This window comes from Colobus angolensis, unplaced genomic scaffold (assembly GCF_000951035.1).
Source record: "Colobus angolensis palliatus isolate OR3802 unplaced genomic scaffold, Cang.pa_1.0 Scaffold25, whole genome shotgun sequence".
NCBI classification, from domain to species: domain Eukaryota; kingdom Metazoa; phylum Chordata; class Mammalia; order Primates; family Cercopithecidae; genus Colobus; species Colobus angolensis.
This window is the reverse complement of record NW_012115710.1, coordinates 2203488-2218438: the sequence shown is the minus strand read 5'-3', so window position 1 is coordinate 2218438 and position 14951 is coordinate 2203488. Positions and strand designations below refer to the sequence as shown.

Sequence of the window (14951 nt, the reverse complement as noted above, 5' to 3'; positions counted from 1 at the left end):
CCAGGATGGTCTCGATCTCCTGACCTCGTGATCCGCCCGCCTCGGCCTCCCAAAGTGCTGGGATTACAGGCGTGAGCCACCGCGCCCGGCCTCGATTTTTCAATTAACACCTTGTATCTACCTGGCTATGACACATTCTCTTATGTTCCAACAGAAAGAGAAACACAGCGATCCCTATGGACTTTCAGAATATGCAAGCGGAACACACGGTCCTTTCCACACAGCTCTGCCACTGCACCACATGTGGAAACTGTCACCTTCTTCATCATGCCCTACTTGCATAGATGTCATATTGGATTTTTTTTTTCCACTTTACTGTCCCTAATATACTAATCCCTCACCTTGCCACTAACAGTCTCTACTTCCTGAATTTTGTACTTATGTCTCTGTTGGCGTCGGTGAAGGGAACCCTGAAGGAACACCTTCCTACTTCTGAATCAAGACTTGAGGCAGCTTTACTTTTAGTTTTTCTTTGAACATCAACTATACAGTATTATTGCTACAATACTGCCACCAGGTGAAAGGTAACCTCTATGTAGAGCTAGAAAAATACACAACTTTACCTCCACCACCATCCTAAATTACTGGCACAGAAAATTCACAGCAGGAGCTGAACAATAAAAGTTTTACCATTACCAGACGCAACCACTTTAAGTTCCCACTTGACCGTTTCTGAGCAAATATCTTCTAACACTGGCCTCCGTGTGACCAGTTTCAGGCTAATCTCTTTTTTTTTTTTTTTTTTTTTTGAGATGGAGTCTTGCTCTGTCACCCAGGCTGGAGTACAGTGGCATGACCTCGGCTCACTTCAACCTCTGCCTCCTGGGTTCAAGCAATTCTGCCTCAGCCTCCTGAGTAGCTGGGATTACAGGCGTGTGCCACCACACCTGGGTAATTTTTTGTATTTTAAGTAGAGGCAGGGTTTCGCCACGTTGGCCAGACTGGTCTCAAACTCCTGACCCTCGGGTGATCTGCCCACCTCGGCCTCCCAAAGTGCTGGGATTACAGGAATGAGCCACCGCACCTGGCCTTCAGGCTAATCTTCTCACAGTCCCCACATGGCCTTGCATTTCCAGTTCTACAACTTCTTGTCTTGTCATAGTTCTTCATCTTAATTCAATACCTAGCTATGTCTCTTGCATAAGATATTTTATCAGTCTGTCATTCTCCATCTTGTCTAGACCACTGTAGGTTACATTTCTTCTAAAGTCCTACAATTCTTTCTGTATTTACTATTTACTTTATCTTTGTATAGCCCTGAATTGTAACAAAAGCATTTCATATGTTCAAAAGTGTAATTTGTAAATATTACATAAAAATTTGCCCTATTTTTGTTAATAAAATCTATACTCAAGAGAGACATCTCTGTTTCTCAGTAAATTCAGTCTCCTCTACTGTGTATTATGGCTACAGTTCATCAACTCATGAAAACAGCCCCCGAGAGAGCTTCGTGTAAAGACAAGCCCAGGCCCCCAACCCAATTCTAACAAAACCAGACTCGCAGAGCAAGAGGCCTTAGTATGGACAGTGTCATGAAAACTCCTTTAATAAAGATCTTGCCTTTAAGAAATGCTTAATAGATAGAAAAGTGTGACCTCTCTTCAGCTTGGCTAATCTGTCCTTCGATAAAAAAATGCATGAATGACCAAGATGTATTTCAGTCTTATATGAGGAAGAATGAAAACCAGGCCCTTGACTCCGGAGTAGCAAAGGAACCTCAAGCACCACCAAATCCCACTGATATGATATCTATGGGAGTGGCTTGTGTGTGATTGGGGTGCAAAGTAGAATGGGAATCTAGAGATGGAAGATATTACTATATTGTAGTGTATTATAAACCATGTCATGAAAAGAAAATTCAAGGTGAAAAATACATACTGTCAGAATGCAAAAAACAAACCATAGTCACATATCTATGCTTCAGGTTTTTTTGTTTTTGTTTTTTGTTTTGAGATGGAGTCTTACTCTGTCACCCAGGCTGGAGTGCAATGGCGCAATCTCAGCTTACTGCACCCTCCACCTCCTGGGTTCAAGTGATTCTCCTGCTTCAGCCTCCCAAATAGCTGGGACTACAGGCATATGTCACCACGCCCGGATAATTTTTGTTTTTTTAGTAGAGACGGGGTTTCATCAGGTTGGCCAAGCTGGTCTCAAACTCTTGACCTCATGATATGCCCGCCTCCGCCTCCCAAACTGCTGGGATTACAGGTGTGAGCCACCATGCCTGGCCTCCTATGCCTCAGTTCTTATCTCATTTGATGAATCAGCAACTCTAGACAATGCTTATGGCACTCTCTCTCTCTCTCATATAAATGTATATATAGATATAAAGTATATAAAAATGTATATAAACACCTACAGACACATACACATATATATACACACACATGCATATACATATAAGTGCTGTTCTAGCAAATTAATCAAACTTGAGGAGAGGGTCTTGGGAATCCCTACTTTACAGCTGGTTGATCAGAAGCTGAGGTGACAACCTGGGACTTGCCACTGGCATTTGAAGTGGGAGACAGTCTTGGACTGATCCCTTAACCTGTGGGATCTGATGCCACATCAGGTAGATAGCGTCAGAGCTGATTTGAAATAGGGGACAGCCAGCTGATGTCTGCTGGAGAATTGTCTGAGGTGTGAGGAAACAACTCCTATATATCCAGCGGCATAAATGCTGTGTTGAGTGACTACGTGAGAGAAAAAAAAAACAGTTTGTTGTTTTTGCCTCAGAAACACAAAATGATCCTCTGACAAGTGATGAAGAAGAATAGGAAGATGTGAAAATCCAAGCAAGAAGAACTTAGGGGAAACAACATCTAAGAAGAAATGAATAGGGATCAGTTCAGTTCCAAGAAGAGATAAAGGGGTATGTATGTTTCTCTAAATTCCTGTAAGAAAAAGAGCTCTTGTATCATATGGGGAGAAGGACATGTGGCAGCTGTTTCTGTCTCCCTAAACACTTTCACAACTGTCATGCCTTTTCTAAATGACCAGAATGTGACTTTCACTGCCTTCCTCTCTTGCTGGTTCTCTCTCACTTACCTGGATGAGTTGGACTGTGGATTTCATCTTCTAATGCCCACAGCGGTTCTCCTTGTTCCAACTTGGTGAGGGCATCAGGTTTGCTAGCTTGAAACCCTGTTTGTGGGAAATGGGAGAAGACTTAGGCTCACTGAATCGTACTACGTGGCTCTGATGATAGGAGAAAGGTACATGTTAGGGACTGCATAATTTGCATGTTAGCAAATTAAAGCCTTTTTTTTCTAAGATGAAGGAAGATAGTGCCTCTTCCTCGGGGACCAGAGAGGGGCCTGAGGATCTGCCATTTGGGAGCACAGCAGATACACCAAAGCTTCCAGAAGCTGAGAAACCAAAGGCCGCTGACTGGGCGCCCTCTGAGTGACACAGGACTGCTGTCCTCACCCACTGACACAAGGTTGCTGTAGTTCTCCAACATCACATCCTGGTACAGATGCTTCTGAGCCGGGCCCAGGAGCTGCCACTCCTCCCAGGTGAAGTCCACAGCCACATCCCTCAGGGTCAGTGATTCCTGTAATAACACAGTCCTGCTTAATATGAAGTGTTTCTCTTTTATTGACATGGAAGAAATATGAAGTTGTTCTGCCCATTTTCACTATATAAGTTGCACCCGTACAGTTGTCCCTTGGTATACTCAATGGAATGGTTTTAGGATGCCCCGCATATACTGAAACTGTGCATACTCGTGACCCACAGTTGGCCTGGTGGAATCTGCTTATGGTACTGTGTGTAAGTGAGTTGCACATCCTGAGAATATTATATTTTTGATTCAAGCTTGGATATAAGTGGACCCTTGCAGCACAAACTCAGCATGTTCACAAATAAACTGTATTCCTAGTTCTTTCAATATACTTTGACAGAAGCAAAGTCATAGTAAAATATTCTACATTTTATAATCACCATGCAGCCATCCATTAATCCAACAAATCATAAGTTTCTGTAATATGCAGCCATTAAATCCTCTTGCTAACATAAGAACATCTGCAGTGTTTTTCAGCACCTACTTGCAACGCTGAACTATATGCTATAGTCACATAGCACGAGCAGAATAATCTAGCATGATTCCCTTCATGTGAACTACACCATGATATTTAGCAAAACAACAAATAAACTATGCAGTGGCCGTAAAAAATAAGCCATCATACATGTAAGGATTGACATGCATAGATACATGTATATGTATACAAACGCATGTGCACACACACATACACACACATGCAGACAATAGATGTCCTCACAGGTAAATCCCTAGAACAGGAAGACAAGCATTTGTTCATGACATACTAGGGAATTAGGAAAAAAAGTATACAGAGGGGGAACTTTGTTTTCTCACTATGTGTACTATTTAACTTGAGTCTTTCACATTGAAAAATCTATCCATGAGGTCAGGCGTGGTGTCGCATGCCTGTAAACCCAGCACTTTGGGAGGTGAAGGCGGGTGGATCACCTGAGGTCAGGAATCTGAGACCAGCCTGGCCAACATGGCGAAACCTGGTCTCTACTAAAAATACAAAAATTAGTTGGGCGTGGTGGCGCCTAGATGAAGCATGAGAATCGCTTGAACCCAGGAGGCAGAGGTTGCAGTGAGCGGAGATCACACCACTGCGTGGAGATACTGAACAAAGTAAGACTGTATCTCAAACAAACAAACAAACAAAAACTATCCATGAATCTGTGGTTCTTTCTGATACCAAATACACAGTGTCTTTTCCAGCAACACTTCTCCAACCCTCTGATTCTCTGATGCCAACTGGGTATCCTAGAGTTCGATCCTCTGCTAACACTAACCACTGAGGGTTATCATCAGACTCTGCAAGTTTAAGGGCTCGGTCCCACAAGACTGCCCTCACATCATGTGCCACGCTGGGGTCCCCACATTATCGTACTTCTGTCCAACTTGAGCACAACCGGGGGCTGCCACAACCTTCCTGCTCAGGTTTGATAATCTGCTAGAATGACTCACAGAACTCAGGAAAATGTCACACAATTACAGTTTATTATCTAGGATACAAATGACAGCCAGGTGAAGAGGTACAGAAGTCAAGGTCCAAAGGGTGCCGAGCACAGAAGCCTCTGTTCCTGTGGAATTGCAGCGCACCCTTCCCCCACCCCCCACTTCCACATGTGATCTCCAAACCCCATGGGGGTTTTTATGGAGATTCTATGATGTGGGCATGATTAAATCATCAACCATGGCTGGGTGTGGTGGCTCACGCCTGTAATCCCAACACTTGGGGAGGCCGAGGCAGGCAGATCATGAGGTCAAGAGATCGAGACCATCCTGGCCAACATAGTGAAACCCTGTCTCTACTAAAAAAAAAAAAAAAAGGTAGCTGGGTGTGGTGGTGCCCACCTGTAGTCCCAGCTACTGAGGAGGCTGAGGCAGGAGAACTGCTTGAACCCAAGAGGTGAAGGATACAGTGAGCCGAGATTGTGCCACTGCACTCCAGCCTGGCAATGGAGCGAGACTCTGTCTCAAAAAAAAAAAAAAAAGAAAGAAATCATCAACCATTGATGACAGAATCTGGAGGTCAGGGGTGGGACTGAAAGTCTCAACTCTGTAATCAAGGCTTGGTCTTTCTGGCAACCAGCCCCATCCTGAGGTTGTCTAGGAGCCCACCCTGAGTCACCTCATTACCATAAACTCAGGTATGGTTGAAAGGGGCTGGTTATAAAGAACAAAATACACTCCTACCACTCAGGAAATTCTAAAGGTTTTAGGAGCTCTGCGCCAGGAACCAGAGACAGACACCAAATATAAAGACATTTAAAACTATAATGAGTCATTTGCATAATTTTTTCAAGTTAAGGCATTAAAACAGGTGAGAGGTTAACAACTGGATTTGAAAACAGGGAAGGGCTCTGTAGTTCTGAGACAACATGACATTCTAAAGCAAACCCTGTGGATCTCAACAACCCAAGCCATTGCCAAAAGGAACTTTCAACTCCCTATGGTCAAATCTGTACTTAAATGCCAGTTTAGTGACCTGTTCAAAGAGTGCCTTTGAAAGCAAATCTTCCATTGTTTAGGCAATTAGGTTTATTCACAGATAAACAGACTACAACAAAGTTGGGTATATAGGCCGCAGTGCTGGGGGCTCCTGAAATACTGTGTTCATTCAATTCTGCTTGGTATAGTCCCAGAGAGGACTCAGAATAATCGTGTAGAAACAGCCACACGAAACTTGCTTGTATATCTTTTGGAAGAAAGCTGTTAAGGACAAAAAGTCTATCTTGTCACCTCTAGCAAAAAGCATCAAACGAATTTTCCAAGATTTAAGTGCCATGAAATACTGACATCCCCTGAAGCAGGGACCCGCATTCTCCTCAGAATCAGTGCACATCATGTAACTTACCATGATTCTCTGGGTGTGATGGCGGCCAAAGATTTTGGACACAAGTTGACACTAAATGTAACCAGCAGGGTCCGGCAGAGTCACACATTATATTCCAACACTGGTCAAGTGTGAGCTATGTGAACAATGTATTCATGATCCCACTGTGTCCTGGTTAAAAGGTACGGTCTAAGTCTGTTTCTCCCCAGAGCTCATTTTTCCCAATTTATACTTTTAATGTAAAGGAACTGATTTCTTCAGACTTCCACAAATCCATCAGGGAATCGAGTTAAGAATAAAACAAACCAAAAGTCACCTGGGCCTCTGTCATTTTCTTCTGTTTCAGGAAATACCCAAGAACTGGGATGCTTCATCTTTGGTTTCTTCTGGATCCTCCCTAAATTTTGGCTACGAAATCTGAGTTTCCATTTAAGAGTGTTCCCAGAAATGACGACATCCACATCCAGGAAACTCCTCCTTCCTTCACTTGAAGTCTCTTGCTTCTGGGGAGCCAGGATCTGTGGAGTAAAAATCAAGTTCATTTGGTGACACATTCCCTCCGGGCCCAGATGCTGTCTCTGCTGCGTTAACTCTCCTGAAGTCAAGGCTAAGCAATATATCTAAGCATTCCTTTGTCAGGTGTCTCCAAGTCTTTACATCCCAGGGCAATAAAACAACACTCTGAATGTGGAGAGTCATATGGGAGTGGGCTTAACTAGGAGCCGGCATATCTGGCCACATTCCAGTGCTTCAAAGGAGTGTCTTTCTCCTTAAGCACAGTGTTTATAGATAAAAGAGCAGGTCAACGTGATGGCAATAAGGCGGCTTTCCTCCTCAGAGGCCTCCTGAGGCTTTCCATAATGTATTGTCCCATATTTTTATGACCAGTTTATACCGGCACCCTATAAGCCTTTTTCCCAACAATCGTGAGACACACAGAGAAGAAACACACAGGGAAAAGAGAAGGCCATGTGAAGATGGAGGCAGAGACTGGAGTGATGCTGCCACAAGTCAAGGACACCGGAGAGTCTGTTGGAAAAGGGGAGACAGGTGAATGAATGCAGGCAGCTGTGCCAGGGGTCCCTCAAGACCACTTCCAGATGCAGTGATTCACTAGGTGAACTCACAACACTCAGTTTGTAATCATATTCATGGCAACCACTGATTACTGTGAAAACATACAGAGCAAAACCAGCAAATGGAAAAGGTACATGTGGCAAAGTCTGGAGGAAGCCAGACACAAGTTTCAAGTTCAGTCTCTTTGGAGTCACACAGGATACACTTGATTCCTCCAGCCACAAGCTGTGACAACACACGTGAAACGCTATAGATAGACCAAGGAAGTTTATTAGAGAGAGATTGTGTGCCCATGGTTTTTATTGGGGGCTGATCATGAAGATGCTCACTGCCTAACATACACCAAAACTCCAGAATCCTAGAGGAAAGCCGGTGTTCAGGATAAACCACATTGTTTGAAAAAACAACTTAGGCACAGTGAGCCACTCTTATTAGGAAATGGTGAGACGGCCTCCAAAACTCTGAGCTCCCAAATGCCAGAGGCTATGGTTTGAATGTTTGTGTCCTCCAAAATTCATGTTGAAACTCACTCTCCAATGCAGCGGTATCAAGAGACGGGCTTTTAGGAAGTGATTAAGTCATGAGGGCTCCTCCCTCGTGAGTGGCATTAAGGCCCTTACACAAGAGGCTTTGGCCAGGCGCAGTGGCTCATGCATGTAATCCCAGCACTTTGGAAGGCTGAGGTGGGAGGATCGCTTGAGGCCAGGAGTTTGAGGCTGCAGTGAGTTGTGATTGCACCACTGCACTCTAGCCTGGGCAACAGAGCAAGACCCTGTCTCTTCCAAAAAAAAAAAAAAAAGGCCGGGTATGGTGGCTCACACCTGTAATTCCAGTACTCTGGGAGGCAAAAGTGGGCAGATCACTTGAGCTCAGGACTTGGCAACATGGTGAAACCCCATCTCTACAAAACATACAAAAATTATCCAAGCGTGGTGGCACATGCCTGTATTCCCAGCTACTCAGGTGGCCGAGGCAGGATTGCTTGAGCCTGGGAGGTTGGGAGGTGGAGACTGCAGTGAGCTATGATGGCGCCACTGCACTCCAGGCTGGGTGACAAAGTGAGACTCTGTATGCAAAAAAAAAAAAAAAAAAAACCCAAAAAAAAGAGGAAAAAAAAAAAAAAAAAAAAAAAAAAACCTAAAGAAAGAGGAAAATAATAGTAATAATAAAAATAAAAGAGGCTTCACACACAGATCGGCCATTTTTGCTCTTCCGCCTTCTGCCACGTGAGGGCACAGCATGATTCACCTCCAGAGAAATAGCGACAAAACACTCTATTGAAAGCAGAAATCGGGCCCTCGCCAGACACCAAACCTGCTGGTGCTTTGATCTTAGATTTCCCAGTCTCCAGAACTATAACCAATAAATTTCTGTTGTTTATAAATTATCCAGTCTCAGCTATCTTGTTATAGCAGCACCAACAAGACTAAGACAGCATCCGACAATTTAATTCAATTCTGAGACTGTGTATCTGGACCTAGTGTCAGATACCACAGATTAAGTGCTCAGTTCAAGCCTGCCCCTAACTTCAGATGCAAGTTGCAAGCAGCAGGTTGTCACCTGTACCTCTGATGGACCAGCTATAAATCAGGATTCACAGGGCCTCCTCCTCAGGTTCGATTAATTTGCTGGATGGCTCGCAGAACTCAGGAAAACACTTAACATTTACTGGTTTATTTTAACCATTTTCCTGTCTAGAAAAACGACGTGCAGCTTGCTGCCAGCGCTTATTTAATTTGTCATAAATATGCTCTTTGAGGCTGCAGTAGATCTGATTTTCAATGTGGAAATAAAATATAAAAGCTGTCCTAGGAGTTATTTCTAATCAGAACTAACATTAGAGTCGTCTGAATCATCAGAATTGTCTACTTGGAAAAATCGGCTCCATCCAGCGAGTCTTTGGCCAAGAACTGCTTGGGAATGATGTTCACATCACGTGTAGGAATGCTATGTTTTCTAGGATTTGACATTTTCAGTGATTGAGAACTACCACATTTTGTAAATGGAAATACCACTACTAAAAACAGAATGCTATAAACAGAATGATATCTTTTGTTTCCAAAGTCGATCTACTAGAACGATGTGAAAATAATAAAAGTGAGATCGTTCATGACAAAGTTATCTCGGGGTAAACGCTCCAGCTGCAAGCATCAACGGTGAATATTCTCAGGGCAAATGGGAAAAGGAATAAAGGATATTACGAAGGATACAGATGAAGAGCCAGATGGAAGGCACAGCACAGGGCAGAGTTTGTAGCAAGGGGCGTTGGACTTCCATGTCCTCCAAGGAAGCTTATGAGATTCAGTGCACCACCCCTCAGGCGTCTCCACCTGCCCGAGAATCTGTAAATTCCCCAGAAGTTCACCAATCCTTTTGAGTTTTTATGCCGGTTTCATTATATGGGCATACTTGATTAAAACACTAACCACTGGTGATCAACTCAACCTTCAATCTCCCTGTTGTTGCCAGGCAGAGCTAAAATTTCCAACCCTCAAATCACATTGTTAGTTGCCCTGGCAACCAGCTTCCCCCATCCTAAGGTCAGCCAGAAGCCCCCGGTCACCTGCCATCTCAATGCCACATGAAGACACTTAGCCCTGAAGAGGTTCCAAGGGTTTTAGGAGACATGTGCCAGGAAACAGGACCAAGATCAAGCACACATTTCCTATAAATCATAACAATCATAGCTGGGCGCGGTGGCTCACACCTGTAATCCCAGCACTTTGGGAGGCCGAGGCGGGCGGATCACCTGAGGTCAGGAGTTCAAGACCAGCCTGGCCAACATGGTGAAAACCCTGTCTCTACTAAAAATACAAAAATTAGCCGGGCATGGTGGTGCGCACCTGTAATCCCAGCCGCTCGGGAGGCTGAGGCAGAAGAATCGCTCGAACCCAGGAGGCGGAGGTTGCAGTAAGCTGAGATCTCACCATTGCACTCCAGCCTGGACAACAGAGCTAGATTCCGTCTGGCGGATGGGGGAAACTTTGATCCTCAAATGCTCGAGGAGACTGATGCTTAAGCAAACTAAATATTGCCTGAGAAGGACTCCATACTTCTATATTTGAGTCCTTTGGATAAACTGCAGACAAAATTGAAAACCGAACTTAATCGTATACACCTGTAGCAATAGCTGACCGTTGCCAATCCCAGCGGCCATACTCATAGAAGGCTGAATGTTCCAACCGCGTTCAAATAAGGCAAACGACGAGTGGTAACCAATCTCACTGTTTCTGGACCTCGCTTCCGATTCCTGTATGTCACTTTTTTGTCTATAAATTTGTTCTGACCACGAGGCACCCCTGGAGTCTCTGTTAATCTATTGTGATTCTGGGGGCTGCCCAATTCGCGAATCGTTCATTGCTCATTTAAACTCCTTTAAATTTAATTCGGCTGAAAATTTTCTTTCATCACTGATTTGAGTAATAATAAACTCCGGTCTCCCCGCACAGCCGGCTCTGCATGAATTGCTCTTTCTCCATTGCAATTTCCCTATCTTGACAAATCGGTTCTGTCTAGGCAGCCGGCAAGGGTGGGCGGTTATAGTTTCACAACTCAACCACCAGCCAGGGGCCTGGGCTTGTAAAATACCAGATTTTACAAGCCTCTGAGCCCCATATGCCTGGGCCTTCCCTAAACACTTAACACACATCCCTGATTCACCCCAAAACCTACACCAGACACCCTCGTAGGCTGCCCAGCACTCCGGCTTCATCACCGCCTTTAAACTGCGGCGTTTGGAGTGATAATAATGGGGTCGGTGATGACGCCGGAGTGCTGGGCAGCGTCCCCCTACAGTTCTCGATCCAGTGATCGACAGCCCTACTAACAGAGTGACCCTCAGAGACCCCAAACTCTGACGCCGAATCTCAGTCGCTGAACTCGACAGACCCTTAACGCCCGACCACCTGAACTCTCCCATGCCGGACCGCAAAGGCACCCCAACCCAAAGGCTCCACCGCCCAGGCCGCCAGCTCTCCCCATAGGCTCCTCACAAGGTCCCTGTCACTTTAACCTACTCCGCGGAGAGACCCAAACGCTCACCTGATTTTCTCCTGCCTGCATCTAAATTCCGTGATTGCTTCCTTTTCTGGCCCTTAAATCCCGGCATTGGCATGGGCCTACGGCGGCCGACGAGGGCGCGACTCAATTCTGCAGCGCTAGTACGCTCGGATTTAGGCTTCTCTTCGGGGACGTAACATGTCCGCACCCTGTGCCACGGCTCTCAGGGCGCGGCCATCTTGGTAGATCTGACGTACAGAAGGGAAACAGTTGTTCTTGTGTCATTAACCCGGGATGGCTCTCCTGAAAACAAAAATCTGAAGCGCAGTAAACATTTTCTAGAGTTTATCTGAACAAACAGCAGTTCATGAATTGGGGAGCATCAAACCAAAAAGAAGTCTCGTGGTCCTATGCTTAAAGCATTAGACGCAAGTATGTATAGGGTGAACGAAGAAGTAAAACAAAGAAAGTATCTGATCAGTTACAATTATAAAAATGGATTTTTTAATTTGCCTTGGAAAGTCCCTAATGACATAATAGTATGTGAGTTGGCCGCTTTTGATCGGTTGAGATTGAGTTTTGTCTTTCCCTAACACAACCATTTACCAGAAATGACTCTAGTGAATTGTTGCTTATGTTTGCAGGTTAAGCAAGGTTAAGGCTGTTTTTAAGGTCTACCAGGTTTTGTTTGCTCAGGAGTTTTTCAAGTCTGGTCTGCATTTTAATTTTGCTTTGACACAGGAGACAGTGAAATGGCACTGATGTGTTCCGTCTCCTGACACCTCAACCCCTGCACTGTGAGGTTGGAGCACCAACAACACTGCACAAACCACACAGATATTCAGAGGCTCAAATGGAACTAACGCCAGCACAGTACCAACTATGTCTACCTCAGTGAGCTGGGGAGAGGTGACTGCACCCTTTATTAACTGACTACTAGGAAACTGTCAAGAGGCAGCCCACTGAGCATGGCCATCTTAGGGGAATTTCAGGTGTCCCTACAGCAGAAAGGGGGGAAAAATAGGACACTTAGTTTGAGTAGTCAAGGCTCATGACAAGTCCCTGCATCTCAGCTACTGACTTTAAAGTTATCAGTGAGGATTGATATATATATGCATATAAAAGATTGCTTTTTGCTTCAGGCTGTTTGGAAAACACCAAGCATAGAAATTTGAAATTGTGTTCTATGAAAAAACTGGATACGAAAGCCACTATCAAGGTAGGAGGTGGGACTTGACTGAAGAGGCCAGGCTCCAACACCAGACTAAATAGAAGACTAGCTAAAACAGCAACAGGGCAGAAGCAGCTTTTCATAAGACATACCTACTAGTATGCCATGTCATGTTTACCAATTCCATGGTAACACCTGGGAGTTATTGCTGCTTTCCATGACAAGCTGATGACCTGAAAGTTACCACCTTTTCCTAGGAATTTCTGCATAATCCACCACTTACTTTGCATATAAGTAAAAGTGGGTAGAAATATGACTGAAGGGCTGCCTCTGAGCTGCTACTCTGAGCATACTGCTCCACAAGGAGCAGAACCTCTGCTGCTGCTGCTGTGCACTGCCACTTCAATAAAAGTTGCTATCAAAGGCCGGGTGCAGTGGCTCATGCCTGTAATCCCAGCACTTTGGGAGGCCAAGGCAGGCAGATCACGAGGTCAGGAGTTTGAGACCAGCCTGGCCAATATGGTGAAACACTGTCTCTACTAAAAATACAGAAATTAAGCTGAAGACCATCATTCTCAGCGAAGTATCACAAGGATAGAAAACCAAACACTACATGTTCTCACTCGTAAGTGGGAGTGAAGAGAACATATGGACGCAGGGAGGGGAACATCACACACTGGGGCCTGTCAGGGGGTGGGAGACTGGGGGAGGGATAGCATTGGGAGAAATACCTAATGTAAATGACGAGTTGATGGGTGCAGCAAACCAACATGGCACATGTATACCTATGTAACGAACCTGCACGTTGTGAACATGTACCCTAGAACTTAAAGTATATTAAAAAAAAAACAAAAAAACAAAATTAGGTGTGGTGGCACATGCCCGTAGTCCCAGCTACTCAGGAGGTTGAGGCAGGAGAATTGCTTGAACCTGGGAGGCAGAGGTTGCAGTGAGCTGAGATTGCGCCACTGCACTCTGGCCTGGATGGCAGAGTAAGACTCCATCTCAAAAAAAAAAAAGTGTCTATCTAACAACAATGTGGGGCCCCTGAATTCTTTTGAAAAGTAACATGAGGTCTTTTTGTAAAATGAAGTTAGTTATGTCAATGTCAAGGGTGCTCTGTACATGTTGGGAATTCAAAACAGACAACTCCCCATTTTTCCCTTCCCCCCCCTCCGAGGTGGGGAGTCTCACTCTGTCACCTGGAGTGCAATGGCATGATCTTGGCTCACTGCAATCTTGTGACCCACTACGCTTGGCCTTAATATTTTCTATTATAGTTTATGTTAATTCTTTTTAAAGAAATCCTTCCCCACATTGAGATCATAGAAACATTATCTTATATTTTCTTCTAACACTTTTAGAGTTTTACTGTTCAATTCAGGTTTCCAGGGGTTAGCAAACTGCTGCTCATGAGCCATATCCAGTCCACAGCCTGCTTTGCCCTTGAGCTAAGATTTGTTTTTAGTATTTTTAAAGAGTAAAATAAATAGAATATACAACAGAGATCATATGTAGCCTGCAAAGCCTGAAATACTTACTACCTGGTCTTGCTCCAAAATAGTCTGCTGACTTTTATAGTCTAATACAGGAAACATTGATTTATATAGGATATGAAGTGGCACCTGTAATCCCAGCCACTCAGGAGGCTGAGGCATGAGAATTGCTTGAACCTGGGAGACAGAGGTTGCAGTGAGTGGAGACTGCACCACTGCACTCCAGCCTGAGCAACAAAGTGAGATTCCGACTCAAAAAAACAAAACAAAAAAAACAAAAAGCAAAACAAAAAAAACTCCCCTTGAGGTGCATTTACCAGCTTGCTTACACTATCATTTTTTTTTTTAAGACAGTCTTGCTGTCACCCAGGCTGGAGTACAGTGGTGCGATCTCAGTTCACTGCAACCTCTGCCTCCTGGGTTCAAGTGATTCTCCTGCCTCAGCCTCCCAAGTAGCTGGGATTACAGGTGTGCATCACCACACCCAGCTAATTTTTGTATTTTTATTAGAGACAGGGTTTCACCATGTTGGCCAGGCTGGTCTCAAACTCCTGACCTCAGGTGATCCACTCGCCTCGGCTTCCAACAGTGCTTGGATTACAGGTGTGAGCCACTGTACGTGGCCTGTGTTTTGAAAATAGATGGATGATCTCTGTTTAAAAAGTCTGATTTTGGCTGCAACTGTGTATATAAAAGACCTCTCAGCAATCTTGTGCCTTGGTTCCCCTGAAACAGATACCTCACCTATATTTGGTGGTTGGTGATCTGGAGACCAATAGTATCCTGTGTGACAAAAAAGATCCCTGGAATCTGTGCCTGTGTGTCTCA

At 44.6% G+C, this 14951-nt stretch overlaps 1 protein-coding gene across 1 annotated transcript in view; it reads right to left on the bottom strand.

Annotated features, from left to right (window-relative positions):
* Positions 1–11643, bottom strand: part of ZNF649 (zinc finger protein 649) — a 14748-nt gene extending 3105 nt beyond the window's left edge. Inside the window, exons 1-4 of the mRNA XM_011946494.1 lie at positions 11499–11643; positions 6697–6898; positions 3430–3556; positions 3049–3144 (exon numbers count right to left, since the gene is read on the bottom strand). Coding sequence (XP_011801884.1) covers positions 3049–3144; positions 3430–3556; positions 6697–6711 — 238 coding nt within the window. The 5' untranslated portion in view covers positions 6712–6898; positions 11499–11643. The remainder of the gene's footprint in view (positions 1–3048; positions 3145–3429; positions 3557–6696; positions 6899–11498) is intronic.
* Positions 11644–14951: the final 3308 nt, after the last annotated feature.